Here is a 17,493-nt window from a genome sequence, read left to right as displayed (position 1 = left end):
TGTCTTAATTGATTTTAGCTCCAAAATGGGCAAATAAGCAAGCAGAAGAAAAGAAAAAAAAAAAAAAAAAAAAAAGCTAATAAACCCAGTCCTCTATGGTCTCTTACCGAAAAAGAATAAATCTCTATAATCCATTAATTAATTTATATAGAACACAAAGTAGTCAGACCATAAAACCAAATTCCTAAGCATTGCTTCCACTAATGGTGAATAATTCATCCATTAATGAAACAAAACAAAACAAATGGAGAGGAAAATTAAAATGAGAGAAACAGAGCCAGCAAAGTTCTGGCTTGCCACTTGGCATTCAGCTCTGGGAGCCAATAATAGACCTTCCTGGGCTCAAGTCGCCTGTGGAGTGTTCTCCGGCGATAAAGATTAGCGGCTTCTGTCAGACAGAAGCCGCTAATCTTTAGCAGATGAGTCTGTTGGGCAACTTGGTGGAAAACCTTCATAAGTGTTAAAAGATAATTTTTTAAAGATACATCATAACTTTCCCTCTAATAGAAAATGAATATGTGTTAAAGATTTTATTTAACTCATTAATTAATGATGAGGCTGGGAAGTTGCTTTGTCCTCTGCAAAAGAGAATCCACGGAGGAGACCTGTTCATGGATCATTAGGAGTGCAGACAGGGCTCTGTCACGGCGGGGAGAGGGAGGTCACTGTCACCTCGGGGAGAGGGAGGTCACTTGAAGGTCCGTGGGACAGGGTTTGCATTTCTATAGACAAGAACAATTAGCATTCTTCTCAATTTTCTACAGCTAATAAGGTTGTAAAATAGCTCAAAGATGACAAAAGGCATAAACCCCATAGAAGCGGAGAGCCCTGAAGGCTGTGTGTGCCGAACAGCACGGAGGTGTACGTTGGAGACACCCAGTATGTCTTCTGTTCCATGTCAAAATATTTCACAATTGTCTCCTCCAGCCTTGATTCTACAACCAACTTTTAAAAATATTTACTTTATCATGTATCTATTTCTCCCTCCATCAACCATCTTATTTTGTTACTCATTTGTAAAGAAGTTGCACGTACCTGTCCATGTCATGTAGAAGGAGCTTCCTTGAGGGATCAGGGAAATTCTATTGGATGTATTTTCTAATGCGTAATTTATAAGAACAGTTAAGTAAATGTGCTTACTCATAATAACAACATTGCTGCTTCTGTCTCATCGCTGTATTTCAGACCATGAGTATTTGTCACAGCAGTCCGAATGTGTGGTCTCTATCATGGCACTTGTTAGTGTGGGACTCCAGGGGAGCTTGTCTTGTCTTGTAGGCTCTGTGGCTGGACTGGGTCAATGAACCTTAAATCTTCTAGATTTCTTACCCAACATCTACAAGTCAGATTGTTTGTTTTCTCTTCTTCATTGTCTTCTCTTCATTGAGACTTTTATTTTGGGGTTTGAGTTTCCTTATATACAACCATTTCTTTCCCTCAGCCTAGGCGGGATGTCCCCTCTCTGTCAAGCTTCTGGTAGACATAACTCTGTGACCTTCCTTCACTCAGACTTAACAGGGGTCATGTTCATGATTTTTCTCTTTTTGAGGGATACATTGATTCTATTCACAGGTTCATGTATATTTAGAGTGCGACGTGAAGCCACCAGAGGCTGCGAGAATAAGGGTGACGTGATCCGATGTGGGTTTCCACAGCGTGGCTCTGGCTCTGTGTTGAGCAATGACTGAAGTCTCAGGGATTCTAGCAGGGAGAAGAAAGAATTAAGTGGCTTTGACAGTGACTCACGTGAGATGCTGGCATGTCACCAGTGGCGTTGATGAGAAGTGGTCAGAGTCTAGATACATCTGCAAGGTTGAGTTGACAGGATGAGCTGATGGATTGGGTGTGGGGTTTGAGAAAATAATGACGAGAATGATGATGGAAATGCTTTTAACCCGTGCAGGAGTGGTATTGCCACTAAGCCAGTGAGGCTTGGAAGGAGTGGGCTGGGGAGAGAAGATTGTAGTGTAATTGTTTTATTGTGATAAAAACCATACAATGTAGCATTTGCCATTTTAGCAATTTTTAAGTGTATGGTTCAGTGGCAGTGTTCACTTGATGCAGTCATCGTCACCGTCTGTTTCCAGAAAATTTTCTTCACTCCAGAGTAAAACTTGGAACTCATTAAGCAACAACTCCCCATTTCCCACCCCACCCCTGGCCCCCGGGAGTCTGTTCTGTTTTCTGCCTCTGTGAATTTACCTATTCTAGATATTTCATGTAAGTAGAGTCATACAATATTTGTCTTGTATATCTGGCTTTTTTCACACACACACACTGTTTCCAGAGTCATACATGTTGTGTATTACAGTCTCCCTACTTTTTATGGCTGAATAATAATATTGTATTGCTCGTAAACACCAGATTAATCATATCCATTCATTTATTGTTGGACACGTAGGCAGTTTCCACCCTTTGGCTCTTGTGAATAATGCTGTGACGAAAATTCTCACACAAGTATTTGAGTCCTTGTTTTCAATCCTTTTTGGTATATACCTTGGAGTAAGTGTTTTGACTATGTGCGTTTTTGGTTTAACTTTTTGAGGAACGACCAAACTGTTTTCCACAATACTGGCATCCTATTTAAAAATCAACATTGGTTATTTTTCACATTTTTGATTATAGCCAGCCTAGCAGGTGTGAAGGGGTGTGTATCTCATGGAGGTTTTGTTTTGGATTTCCCTATCTAGTGATGTTGAGCATATTTTCATGTGCTCATTGTCCATTTGCTTTTCTTCTTTGGAAGGAATGTCTATTCAAGTTATTTGCCCATTTTTAAAGATTTATTTATTTATTTGACAGATCACAAGCAGGCAGGCAGAGAGAGAGGGAGAGGTACGCTCCCTGCCAAGCAGAGAGCCCAATGCAGGGCTCAATCCCAGGACCTTGACATCATGACCTGAGCTGAAGGCAGAGGCTTAACCCACTGAGCCACCCAGGCACCCCTGTTTGCCCATTTCTAAAAAAGATTTATTTATTTATTTATTTTAGAGGGACAGAGAGTGCGAGAGCACAGGCAGGAGGGGGAGAGGGAGAAAAGCCCAAGCAGACTCTGTGCTGAGTGTGGAGCCTGGTGCGGGGCTCAGTCCCAGGACTCTGAGATCACGACCTGAGTCAGACACTTAACTGACTGAGTCACCCAGGCACCCTTTCCCATTTTAAAAACGAGTTGTTTGTCTTTCTCTTGTTGTTAAGTTGTAGACATTCTTTATGTATTACAGATATTAAATGCTTCTCAGATATATGATTCGCAAATAATTTTCTCCTATTCTGTGGTTATCTTTTTCATTCTCTTGATAGTATTTTTTCATGCATCAAAGTTTTTAACTTTGATGCATTCCAATTTATTTATTTATTTGTTTTCTTTTTGCCTGTGCTTTTGGTGCCCTATTTAAGGAACTATTGCCAAATCCAGGGTCACGAAAATTTTCCCTTTTGTTTTCTTCTGAGAGTTCTGTAGCTTTAGCTCTTAAATTTAGTTCTTTGATCCACTTTGTGTTAATTTTTGTATGTGCTATAAAGTAGAGGTCCAATATCATTTTTGTCTGTGGGTATCTAGTTCTGCCAGCACCATTTGTTGAAGACACTATTCTTTACATGTGAATGGTCTTGGTACCCGCCCTGCTCAAAAATCAGTTGACCTTAGATGTGAGGGTATTTCTGGGCTCTCAACTCTATATTAATTTCTGTTCTTATGCTGACCTCGTACAGTGTTGATTACTATAGTTTTGTAGTAAGTTCTGAAATTGGGAAGTATCAGACCTCCAGCTTTGTGTTTTTTCTTCCAGATTATTTTGGCTATTTTGGGTTTTCTTGGAATTCCATATAAATTTGGGATGTGTTTTTCCATTTCTGCAAAACTCACCATTGGGATTTTGATAGAGATTGCATTAAAGGTACTTTAGATAGTCTTGTCATTTTATGATATTAGATTCTCCAGTGCATGAATGCAGGATGTCTTTACATGTGTTTAGGTCTTTTCAAATTTCTTTCATCATTTTTAAAAAAATTTTCAGCATTTGGTGTTTTGCATCTTTTTTATTAACTTTATTCCAAAGTATTTTATTTTTTTGGACACTAATATAAATGAAATTATTTCTTTATTTCCTTTTCTGATCATTATTCATGTATCGAAATACAACTGATTTTTGCACACCGATTTTTGTATCTTGTGACTTTGCTGGATTCATTTATGAGTTCTAACTGTTTTTCTGGGTTCTTTAGAGTTTTCTGCATATAAGATCATCTCATTTATGAGTAGAGATAGCTTTACTTCTTCTTCAGTTTGGGTGTCTTTTATTTTATTCCATTTTTCTTGCCTAATTCCCTGACTGGAGCGGTATCTCAGTTTTGGACGTGTCAAATTCAAGATCCTTATTAGACCTCCAGATGGGCCTCCTTATCGTGTAGTCAGTAGAATATTTGAGTCTGGGTGTCGGGAAATAGGTTTATGCTAGAGATATGAAATTGGGAACTGTCAGCATGTGGCCGGCAAGTAAATCCACGAGGCTGTGTGAAGGGTCACCTGGGGAGACGGGTGCAGGTAAAGAAGGGTGAAGCCATGGGGAGAAAGCCTAGCATGGGAGAAATCAGGAGGTTTCCTTGTCCATTCCCCTTCCCTCCTTGGGTGACTTTCCACAGATGACATTCCACTGGCATCTTTTGGGTGGTTCTACAGAAGAAAGCGGGTGTCGTGGAAGGAGCGCCTGTTGGACTTTATTTGGGGCTCATTACATTCCTGGGCCTGCATAGCTTTCCTTCAAGGATAACATTGAGGATCACGATCAGGTTCCACCGGAATCTCCCTTGGTGATTATAGACTCCTACATAAAGACCTTGTCTTCCGACTCAGCCCACAAAGCTGTGCTGTAGTTGTTTGCTTTGTATCCAAAACAAATGAGGGCTAGCAACAGACTCCTCTGGAGGGACAACTGACAAGAGGTCAGTGATCCTCCGAGTTACCACATCTGACACTTCTTCGAGTATCTTTTTTGGGGGGGGAAATCTTTTTTTTCTTTTTTTTTAAGATTGTATTTATTTATTTGTCAGAGAGAGAGAGAGAGAGCACAAGCAGGCAGAGTGGCAGGCAGAGGCAGAAGCAGGCTCCCCGCTGAGCAAGGAGCCTGATGTGGGACTCAGTCCCAGGACTCTGGGATCATGACCCGAGCAGAAGGTGGTGGCTTAACCGGCTGAGCCACTCAGGCGCCCCTGAATATCTTTTTGATTCATATTATCTCTTCATGCTCCTTCCTCCACTTTCCCCAGATACACCCGTACAGCGCACAGGCTCCTTTGACTCCACCGTGTGTATCCACACCGGTCCTTTAAATGCCTTTTGTTCCTTCTCATTTATGTGCATGGTCCTTCAAGACACACTAAGTGTGCAATGGTTAGCTCATGGTCTCACTGCACAGTTGGTTGCATTCAAAGTGTATCATCTCAGTTACAAAAATGTATGGGTAGTGTGAGTCCATTTTATTTTAATTATATATATATACACACACCCTCCCATGGAAGGAACATTTGGCAGAATGTAAACTAAATTATTGGACAATAGTCTTTTCTGGATGGTAGAATTATAGGGGAATTTATATTTCTAATGACGTATTTCCAAAGCATTTAACATATATGTTTTTATGCCATCAGCATGTGTCTATGTAAGTAAAAAAAAGTATTTAAAAACTTACTTTAAAAAAAGGAACTTTACAGTTCCAATTAATAGCAGATGCTAACTCATGAATAAGCAGTCCCATTATCTGAACTTCTGGGTGTGAGAGGTTAAAGCATTTGAGGGACCTAGGCACCAGGACCACGAGCAGTACTGTGTATGTCTGACTGAGGCAGGGCTAGAGTTGTATAGAAACTGGAAAATAACACTTTAGCCTGAAAAAAATGCCTTCTTACCCTCTTCTTCCTTGCTGATACCTAAGCAGGATGGCACATTTACAGGTCTGCTAGCTAACTAAGAGAACGGACTCCTGGGGGAAAGTATTTCTACCCGCCCCCCCACTGCCCCACTCCTCTACCTCATGTTCAGGAATTATTTTGGATTGGTTTGGGGTAGTATCTGAATTTGTATCTCTCAGGCTGTTGTGTTTTGTTTTGTTTTTCCAGGAATATAAAGTTTTTTTACTTTGATATATGCTTAAATGTTTATTTTTTAAGTGATGTAACTTTTTAAAAAATGTATTAAAGTTAATTTCTGTGGGAAAAAATGTTTTTTATACTTCTGACTGTTTTTTGTTCCTTCTCTTTTGAAATCTCTAGCCAACAAGAACATTAGTCATGACAAGCATGCCATCTGAGTAAGTACTCCTTGTTTTGATAACTTTCTACTCAATGTAAAAATTTTAGATTTTTCTTTCATATACTGTGATGCTGCACGTTTAAGGCAGCCCATAGCTTTGTGCCGTTTTGCTGTTCCTCTGTACAGTTGGTGTTGGAGTTAGAAGGACCCTGGAAGTAAAAAACGGTGGTTAGAAGCCTTTGAGCAGGTTAGCGCGGAAGACTCTGTGATTGTTTACGCAGCATTAGGAGGGATTCCGGTGTTTTTCTCTTCCTTGTGTTTGCTTCCTACGTCCTGTCTCTGTGTGTCCACTACTTCTGCCCCGTGAAAGTCCAGCAAATGGAGCACCACAGGCCGATTCCCTCAAAGTTCTTAAAGGAACACTTTGCTGGGACGCTCTTTTCAACGCTGTTAAAGCCATTATCCACACATTTTGGGAAAGAGTTAATAGCTTGCTGGCACACTCTTATCATCTTCCTTAAACATTTAACACAATATATAGCACATCCAACAAAAATACAGCACCATATTCTTTGTAACAGATTTTTGAATTCCTGTCTAAAGGGGAAAACCATGTTTTGTTTTGTTTTTTTATATCAATCATACGTTTTAAGGTTTTAAGGCATTCGTCAAAACATTGGGACACTTCAGTGAAAAATAGCCAGTAAAAAAGTGCATGCTTGTAATACTTGATGTTGTAGGATCCTTTTCCTACCCATGGCATATGAAAGCAAAAGCACCAATAGTTCAAACACCATGCATTAGCTATTGTAAAAGGAGCACACTCATGATTTTTCTTGATCTCTTATGAAATATACTGAACCTTCTAAATCATCTAATATGGAAGCCAAAATTGAGTGTGGTCGGTGTGATATTTTTTAAAATCTCTATTTTTGCCCCCAATATAAAGCACATTAGTAAATAGTTATTTTTTCCATCAAAGTTTTGAAGATCAAACTTTTCATTTAGGCCATATTCTCTTTTTATCCGCTTCCCCCCCACCCTGCCCTTTATACTTCTTGTCTGGACTTAACAAAAGACCTAGACGTTCTGATGCCACATTGATTAGCTGTGTCTCGAAGAAACACTTGTGGTTGATTAACACATCTAACAGATAGCAGGCAGCTGCCAGACATAGAATAGGAAAATCATCGATATGTGGAAATGAAGGGTTCTGGTGAGCATATGGTTAGAACTTTTCACTTCCTTATGCTTTTGTTTTCTTTGCATTTCCCCTGAATTTAATATTTTCCATCACCCCAATAAGCACTGATTCTCTGGTTGAAGTGGTGATAGGACTGGGGACTTCCCCCATCTGTCTTTTTTTTACCATAGGGATCTCTTAGAGTTTAGAATATAATTCAGTCCCACCCTTTCATTTCACTTGTAAGGAAATAGGTCTTGAGATTGACTTGCCCAAGATGGTAGAGATAAAACTGGGAAGGACTGTGAAGCCCGTGGGGGCATTGTTAGAGGTGGTCATTGCAGGGGCAAGGACAACCTCTTTTTCTTCATAATAATTTTTAGAGAGAAGAAAAATGTATCTCTTAACTCACCATGTAGGTTACAGTGACTTAGAAAGCCCTTCATGTCCTTTATATTTCACTGGGGATTTCCAAAATTGCTGGGAGGGAGAGGGAAGTGTAACGTGTCAAAACCAAGGGCTTTAGTAGGGTCCTTGTAAAAGGAGGAGAGGAAAAATGGTGAACAATTTGGTGAGGAGGTTAGATGGGAAGGATATATATTTCTTCAAAGGTACTTAAGGCACTAATGGAATGACAGACCAGAAGACAAACAATGATGGGTTTTGCAAAAATAAGGAGCCTCTGCCAAATTAGCCCCAAGGCTTGAGCTGATAGTGTAACGAAAAGGGCCTTTTCCCGGCTCTTACTAGAAAAAACTGTATGTGTGAATTCAAATAAATGTTATACTTCACATAAAATAAGCAAGTAATAAGCTTGGTCCTGACTCTGCACAGGCTGGTTCAGATCTCTCTGAGAAGTAACAGTGGTGGGAAGAGCCGGGGCCATCCCTGATGCTGGCTGTGTTCCCACCCGTGGTGGTGAAGCCACTTAAGCCTGGGGCAGCTTTGTCAGGCTTTTTTTTTTTTTAAAGATTGTATTTATTTAAAAAAAAATTGTATTTATTTATTTGACAGAGAGAGAGATCACAAGTAGGCAGAGCAGCAGGCAGAGAGAAAGGGGAAAGCTGAGCAGAGAGCCCGATGTGGGACTCGATCCCAGGACCCTGAGATCATGACCTGAGCCGAAAGCAGAGGCTTAACCCACTGAGCCACCCAGGCCCCCCTGCTTTGTCAGTTGTTAAAATAGACAGTTGGAGCTGAGAACTGAAGGTTTTTTTCTTTCCCCATACTTTAAGGCATTGATTATAAATAAATTAAAATGTGAGCTCCGTAGCTGAGATCAACGTCGAATTTTAGCTTTCTATTTAAAAAAAAAAATGTTATTCAGTATAACCACCTTGATGTTCATATGTAGGAAACATAGTAATCCGTTGATTTTTTTCCTCTCCTATTTGTCAGAAAGCAGAACATTGTCATCCAGGTTGTGAATAAGTTGAAGGGCTTTTCATTTGCCCGGGAAGTGTGTGACTCGACCACTCATGTGCTCGCCGGGACTCCTCTGCGAACTCTGAATGTGCTGCTGGGAATCGCGCGTGGCTGCTGGATTCTCTCTTATGAATGGGTAAGCCGTTGTGTAAGCAGTTGTTGCAAGTACATATATGAAAACAGAAGCTAGATGTGGTCATCTGAGGCAGGGACACTAGATCACTTGATTTGCACTCGTGTGACTTTGCACACTTTCCTGTGAGCGGTGAATCCTGTTCCTGTTCTCATCTTGAACTCTTCTCCCTTTGGCCCAGCACCTCCAGCCACTGCTGATCCCTTGGGAACGGGAGTGTGGTGAGGACCGAAAGCAGAAGAGTGGCCTTCTGGATACAGAGCTCAGCCACTGGCAGAAATAAGATTAGAACAGGCTTGGAATGAAAACACAAAATGCGTGTTCTCACAGTCAAATGAACTTTCTTCTGTGTTTGACCAAGAAATGATGTGACCTATGTTAGTGATGGTTTAAAAAGCCAAAAGAATTCAGTGATTGTTTTTACAGATGGATTTACTTAGGATGAAACATGTTCATTTAATCCCATTTGGATATGTTTTATCTTACGCATATCTATCTGTAACATTGCTTGCCCTTATTTCTGCGCATTAAAGGTAGTTTTTTTTTAAAAAAAAATCATTGTTTTTGAGAGACTATGGACTCTGAAAAACAATCTGAGGGGTTTGAAGTGGCGGGGGGGTGGGAGGTTGGGGTACCAGGTGGTGGGTATTATAGAGGGCACAGCTTGCATGGAGCACTGGGTGTGGTGAAAAAATAATGAATACTGTTTTTCTGAAAATAAATAAATTGGAAAAAACAAACAAAAAAAAAATCATTGTTTTCACTATTCATAGAAATTAAGATTGTCTGTTACTCTTTCTATTTTTACTTTGATCCTCAACCTATGGTCCCTCCAAAGCATTGCTGTCTGATGAAAGTACTGTCATTTCTTACTTGTGTTACTATACTGAATATTCCACATATCCACCCTCCCCTTCTTCCTCCTCCCCCTAAGAATGTATTATATTAATACTGTGTTAATTTAAGCCAGTAGGATTATAATATGCAAACAAACTACAGATGTATTTTTAAGAATGGTTGTGATCTTTTTCCTGTGTCATGACTTAACCCCGAAGCTCTCTGGTATGAGATGTTTGTGACATTAGTGCTTAAAGTCATGAAGTGGAAAAGTTTTAAATTCCTCCCCAAAAGTACTGTTTGCATTGGTAGCAACGGGGGACTACCTTACCTAATTGTATATTTGTACTGATTCCCATTTATTTGTAAGAAATATGATCTATAACTCCATGAATGAATACCCTGTATTCCTTCTCTCCAATTCACAATCTTTCTGGGTCTTTATCAGTCAGCTCTTCCTTCCCTCATGTCTCAGAGGGAAAAATGTTCTTTATCATTTAGGAGGATATACATCTGTGCTTGATTCTGTACCCAATCTATTCTTCTGGGACGTTGAGCAGAGAGGTCAGACATGAGAATCAGTATTTACTGTTGCCATGTGTAAAGACCAACTCCCTGGATGCATCCTTGTTTCTGCTCAGTGTACTGCCAATATTCTCCCACTAATCATACATAGAAACAGAGCCAGATGCAAATTTAGCATATGGTAACTATATGTGGGATTAACCACTACACATGAGAAAGGCAGGAAGTGGAACATATTTGGTGAACTTCTAGTGCTGAGGCAGAACCTGGGCCACTTGTCACATGAGTGAAGAAGTGAAGTACAACTACAATAAGGTGAGAAAATGAAATTAAAGACATTTAGGTTAGAGAGGAAGAAATGGTACTGTGGCTCTTCACAGACTCCATGATCATCATGTAGACAATCACAAGAAATCTACAAAAAAGCTCTTAGAACAAATTGCCAAGATACAAGGATATAATAATACAGGGTCGACACTGAAATACCCAAGTGTAAATCTGACATAAAAATATGTGCAGAATTTGTATGCTGAAAACTATAAAACATTGGTTAAAAAAATTAAAGAGTAAATGGAGAAGCATACTATGTTCATGGATTGGGAGACTCAGTATAGTTAAAATGTCACTCCTCCCTAAAACAATCTATAGATTCAATACATTCCCAATTAAAACCTCAGCAGAGTTCTTTGAAGATATAGATAAGCTGATTCTAAACTATATACATATACTTGTATATGTATATAACTATGTACATATATACATATATACACACACACACACACACACACACATATATATATTTAGAGAGAGAGAGGAACTAGCGTAGTTAAAACAATTTTGAAAGAGAGGTACAAAGAGGACTAATGTGATCTGATTTTTAAGGCATCCTTTAAAGTCTCTGTAATCAAGGCAATTCAGTGTCTGGGAAAAGACAGACATAATGAAACAGAATATAGAGTCCAGAAGTAGACCCACAAATATGGCCCACTGGTTTTTGACCAGGAACCAAAGTCAATTCAGTGGAGGAAGGTGAGTCTTTTCCGTAAAAGGTGCTAGATATGGGGCGCCTGGGTGGCTCAATGGGTTAAAGCCTCTGCCTAAGGCTCAGGTCATGATTCCAGGGTCCTGGGATTGAGCCCTGCGTCGGGCTCTCTGCTCAGCAGGGAGCCTGCTTCCTCCCCTCTCTCTGCCTGCCTCTCTGCCTGCCTCTCTGCCTTCTTGTGATCTCTCTCTGTCGAATAAATAAATAAAATCTTAAAAAAAAAAAACAAAACGGTGCTAGACATCCGCAGACCAAAACTGGATCTGTGCCTCACACTGTATAAAGATTACCCCCAAATGGATCAGACTACAATGTAGACTATAAAACTCTAAAAAGTACATAGGATAAGACCCAGGTTTAGGTGGAGAGTTCTTTTTTTTTTTTTTTTTAATTTATTTATTTGAGAGAAAGGGAGAGAGAGAGAATGTGATTAGGGGAGGGAGAGAAGGAGAGGGAGAATCAGACTCCCCACTGAGCATAGAGCCTGACGCAGGGCTTGATCCCAGGATGCTGAGCCCATGATCTGAGCCAGAGTCAGATGCTGAGCTGACTGAGCCCCCCAGGCGCCCCCAGAGCTCTTAGATACGACACGTGAAGCATAATATGTAAAATGAGAAGTGATAAATGACACTTCGTCAAGTGTAAAAACTTACACTCCATGAAACACATTCTAAGCATTTGCATAGCTCATCTGACAAAAGACTTAAATCCAAAATATATAAAGAACTCTCAAAACTCAAAAATAAGAAACAACCCAAACAAAAAATAGCCCAAAGCATTTTTTTGAACACCCTGTCAAAGATACGCAGATGAAAAATGCTCAACATCATTAGAGAAATATGATTTACAACCATGGTGAGATACTGCCACATATTTAACAGGGTGGCTGGGTCATAAAGTACAGCGATAATCCCCTAGAAAAGAGGGAGAACATCGTACACAGCTGGTGAGGATGGAAGGTGGTTCCAGATCATGGCTGGGAAATTTTTTGTGATGTGAAATGTATCCTCACTGTGTCACTGAGCAACCCAGCTCCTAGGTGTTTGCCCTAGAGACGTGAAAGCTCACGTTCATACAAAAACCTGTACATGAATATCATGAATATTTGTAGTAGCTTTGCTTATAATCAGCAAAACCTGACAACAGCACACATGTCCCTTGGTGGGTAAAGGGAAAAATAAACTTCTATACTGTGGAATACTGCTCAGTAATAAAAGGCAGTTGTGATAGGGGACGCCCCCGTGGCTCAGTCAGTTAAGTGTCTGACTCTTGGTTTCTGCTCAGGTCACAATCTCAGGGTTGTAAGATCAAGCCCCACTTCGGGCTCTGCACTCCGCATGGATCCTGCTTGTGCTTCTTTTCCTCTTGTTCTCCCTCCCCGTCTTAGCCCACTTTCACTCTCTCTCGCTCTCCCTTTCCCTCTCAAATACATACATACATACATACGTACATACATACATACATACATACATAAAATCTTATTTAAAAAAAAAAGACAACCATGATTCTTGCCACAGCTTGGATGACTCTTGTGCTGTGGACTCCCTGCTGGTGGACCAGCTGACCGCAGGATAGGATGGTCCTCTTCTCTCTTTGCAGGGCTGCCCAAGCTCCACTTCCACCAGCTGCATGCCCATCTCCCACAGAACCCCGGCCTCTAGCTGTTGGGCTGCTGGAGTTCCCAGACGGCTCTTAGGTCCAGTCTTTGAGGCACTGACTGCTACAGCGAGGGCGGGATCCCGAAGGCAGGACCAGTATGTTTGAGGAATAAGAAGAAGGCTCGGTGGGGACTCACCAAGAGAAAAAGTAGGAGATGAGACAGGAGAGCCAGCGGGTGAAGGGAAGCTTGGCCGTGGTAGTATTTGGATAATGTTCCTGTGTCATGATGAGCTAAGTTTCTGTTCAGGGAGCAAGATGCCCTGAGCTGTGTTTTTCGAAGGCTGGTGACTCCCTCTGGCTGGGTGCCCAGTGATGGTAGCACCAGGAGCCCACATGTCACCCATGGATCCTTGCCAGAAACTCGGCCAACTCAGCCAGAAGCAATTCTCTTAAATAAGCACAAGGTGATACCACCTTGAATAATTTCTTCTTCTAAGGAGTCCATGGTACTGTATGCATTTCATGTGGCTGTTGTAACACATTGCCATAAATTTATTGGCTTAAAATTAGCACATATTAAAAAAAAAAAAAGCACACATTTATTCTCTTATGGTTTTTGGAGGTCAGGAGTTCAAAATAGGTTTCTCTGGGCTCAAGCCCAGGTGTTGTCAGGGCCGAATCTCCAGGGGGAGTCTGTTTCCTGCCTTTTCCAGCTTTAAAGGCCACCTGCTTTCCTTGGCTTATGGCCCCTGGCAGGAAGTGACTTCTGCTTCTCTTATCACACCTGCTCTGATTTCTGGCCTCTGTCTTTCACTTATAAGGACGCTTGTGTTCTCATGGGGCCAAGCTGGTAAGCCAGCACAGCTCCCCATCTCAAGGTCCTCAACTTCATTGCATCTGCAATGCTCCTTTCACCGTGGAAGGTAACACAGTCACAATACTGGGGCTCAGCTGTGGTTGGCTTTTAGGGGGTACATCATTCTGGAGTCCCATAAGTATGAGGATACTAACTCCATAAGCACCATATTATCCACTTCACTGTACCCCAGTACATCTATTTAAGACTTTTTGTCTTCAGAACTGGCTTTGTGGATTATAAACAAGAAGAAAGATAGTTGAGAAATAGAGAACATTAAGAAAATAAAAATAAAGAAGAAATGCCTACAAAAAGTATAAAATCGATTGCCTTAGGTCTCTAACTATTTTGAAGGTGTTCCTGTTCCTTCATGCTCACTGGGTGATGCTGTGGGTATCTGTGCTGGCCTCCAGGAGGAGGACTGGCTCTATGGACCTCTAGGACAAGAGAAGAGAGGGGACTGAGGCTGTAGGAATGCTGAACCCTGAGAGGCTTCCTCCAGGTTTTTACACTAGCGAGCTTGTGCACGAAAGCAATCAGTTCATATTTTTAAATAACGCATTGAATATACCAGTATCGTGATTTTTTTTTAAAGATTTTATTTATTTATTTGTGATAGAGAGAGAAGCGAGAGCAAGCACAGGCAGACAGAGTGGCAGGCAGAGGCAGAGGGAGAAGCAGGCTCCCTGCCAAGCAAGGAGCCCGATGCGGGACTCGATCCCAGGATGCCGGGATCATGACCTGAGCCGAAGGCAGCCGCTTAACCAACTGAGCCACCCAGGCGTTCCAGTATCATGATTTTAAATAGTGGCAAAGCAGCTGCTTGAATATTTAATTTTTTTTTTCCCAAACTAAACCATTGACTAAGCCAGTTTCTTTTATAAGATAAGACTTCGGACAGGTTCATAAATTTAACTTGGCTTCTACTCGGAAGACCAAAATCAAATAGTTACTCAGAATAGGAATGAAAAGGATATTACTGTTTAAATAACTACCCTGAAAATACACATCTGTACACATATGTAAATACATGCATGCTCTGTTTGGAGGGCCCTGTGTATTTCTATCATATTATCTTCATCATTTACAATGTCCACATTGGCAGTACGTTTACATTATGGTTATCTTGACGTAGAAGACCCATAATAGTAGAACACGAGATCCAGGCTTCTGCTGTTCTAACAGTTACTAGGATGATAACATGAAGCAACAGGAAAAATAATTGAGTACAGGAGAGTTCAATGCCAGGCTCCATGGCTGGCCCCAGATCTGGAGGGTTCACAGGCTGGAAGGTAGCCTCCATCCCCATATAAAACGGGAGTAGACTCCATTCAGCTGCCTGGGTGCCGAGAGCGGAATGCCTCCTCATGGAGCCATGGCTCCCTGTTGGTGACTCGGAGCCAAGGCCCTGCCTCCTTCGCGGGATTGTGTGAAAGCTAAGCATTAAACGTGCACAGTGCTCACATCAGTGACTGGCAGGAATTAAGAATTTAATAAATGTTAGCTTTACAGCAGGGATGGCAGTGTATCAACTTCCCCAAAGAGCTGTGAGAATCACTCACTGTCTTTTGTCACGAGTTTTGTCCACAGACTGCATTAACCCTACAATTTAAAAAAGATACTTTTTCTCTGGACAAGTGGGAACTTGGAGAACTTTGTGGTGGGCCATCCGTTCTGTCCTCGCTAGTTCTGAGGAATGAGCAGGAGGGCTCGTGAGTGCGGCGGGCATGTAGGAGAGTCAGTGGGGTCTGACTGGGGGACCCCCAGCGAGGACAGGAGGGAGAGAAACATGCTGGGGTCTGGGCGGACACTGGGAAGTGTGCCCACATTTGTTCTTTGAGGGACCTAAGAAGAGTACTCTGGGGTATCTGGAGGTAATTTGGTATATTGGAAACCCCACTTCTGTAAAAGCCACTATAGTACTGATTTTCATATATTTTAACCTTCTCCAAAACCATCAGAGCAGTGTTGCTGTAGGTGATCACTCAGATTTTGAGAGCGATAGTTTTGGCTTTAGTATCTTCCTCTGAAGGCCGCTTCAGACGTTACTTTACCAGTGATGCCTAAACATTTCATGACTTGTGAGAAGTACCAGTTCCTGGGAAACTGAAAAGGACCAGATCTGTTGCTGTATAAAGTGCCTGCTTGTCTATTTGTGGTCTACTTGTGATGTCTGTCAAGTGTTTCCTCTCACTGGTGTTGCGTGTTTATTGATTTTAATAGATTATTGCTGACTTGCATTCTTAAGGAAAAAAAAAAAGTTTAGAGATGAACTGAATTTCTTTCCCTGTTTATCTCACTTAAGTAAAAGATCATTGCTTCTTGCATGGCCTCCCTCCTTTAATTGCCTAAAAAATGCAATTGCTCAAACATGATAAACTTTTTTTTTTTTTTAAATAATCTCTATGTCCAACGTGGGGCTTGAACTCATGCATGATAAACTCTTTTGAGACAGACTAGCTGCCATTGTCATTTATAAAGCCAAGTGACATAATGGCTAAGCTCAATACACAGTTTAATGCTCATCGGCTGCTTGTGTGTGCCTTTAGATAGGAACTCCACAGCCTGCAGTTTCTTCTAGGGCCAAGTTGTGAGGCGTCCATATGCTACACTTCACATTGTCTTTGTGTAAAGGAATGACACTCTCTCTCTCTCTCTCCCTCTCTCTGGTCCCCCTCCTTTTTCCTTGTCCCCAATGCAATTTGGGGGATTCTTAAAATATTCCTTTTGGCTAGCTGTGGGAGCTTGCCTCCAAGAAAAACATTACTGAGAATGTTTTTATTTCAGGGTTTGTGTGGTATTCTCTGGAAATTGCTTGTAAAGGAGGCTTCTAGCAGCTCTTCAAAATTAGATGGTTGTATGTGGCCCAGTTAGTCATATCAAAAAAATATAATGATTTTATAACAAATTCAGTTTGAATTTTTATTTAAAAAAAAAACAAACTTTTTTTTTTTGAAAACCGTGTTGGCAATTTGTACATGTTTATAATGGTTCCTACTTTCATTGTTAACCCTGCTGTTTTCAGCAGGGAGAATAACTTGTGTTTTTCCTGCTTCATGACTAAATTGTCTGGCAGATACAGAGAAACAGAAAACCGTGTTGGGTGTTGCTCTGTTTCCTATTCGTGGGAGACAGGAAGTAACACAACAGAAAAATAAAGAAATTGATTTGACCGAAGGATCCCTGAGGACCAAAGCTTTTTTTTTTTTTTTTTTTAATTGTGTTTAAGCTTAGTGCTGTTTGAATTCTTTAGAGACCTTATCTTCTAACTTTCACCTATTTGGTGTTCGTCTGTTCTTCCCTGACTTATCTACAATTCTGCTTTACCTTTCTACTGCTTTGTGTTCAGTGAAAGCTAATGGAATGCCCTGTGACCGAGGCCGCTTCTTTCTGGCTCCTGTTACATGGAGCTCCTTCTCCGCTTCAAAGATACCATATAGCAGTGAGGAGTGAGTCAGCCTATATTCAGGTCAAAACATGTTAATTCTGAACAGCTTAGGAACAAGGCTTGATACAGAGTTGGAAAGCTAAACAGTTGTAAATGCAAATACGGAGTTTGGACAGTTCCACAGCCAAATTTCAAGATACTTTGACTATTAACAAAAGAACAAAAAACACTTTATAATCAAGTGTGTCATAAATCAAA

General features: G+C 41.0%; 1 protein-coding gene across 4 annotated transcripts in view; it reads left to right on the top strand.

Moving 5' to 3' along the window:
- The window catches only part of MCPH1 (microcephalin 1), a 246,924-nt gene that overhangs the window by 81,730 nt on the left and 147,701 nt on the right, over positions 1–17,493 (top strand). For all 4 annotated transcript variants that reach the window (XM_044225719.1, XM_044225717.1, XM_044225716.1 and 1 more), the window contains exons 10-11: positions 6,268–6,305; positions 8,829–8,991. In XM_044225719.1, the coding sequence (XP_044081654.1) occupies positions 6,268–6,305; positions 8,829–8,991 (201 nt within the window). The remainder of the gene's footprint in view (positions 1–6,267; positions 6,306–8,828; positions 8,992–17,493) is intronic.

Source organism: Neovison vison, chromosome 11 (assembly GCF_020171115.1).
Source record: "Neovison vison isolate M4711 chromosome 11, ASM_NN_V1, whole genome shotgun sequence".
NCBI lineage: Eukaryota > Metazoa > Chordata > Mammalia > Carnivora > Mustelidae > Neogale > Neogale vison.
Note: the sequence above shows the minus strand (reverse complement) of the source record. Positions and strands in the feature narration are given on the sequence as shown.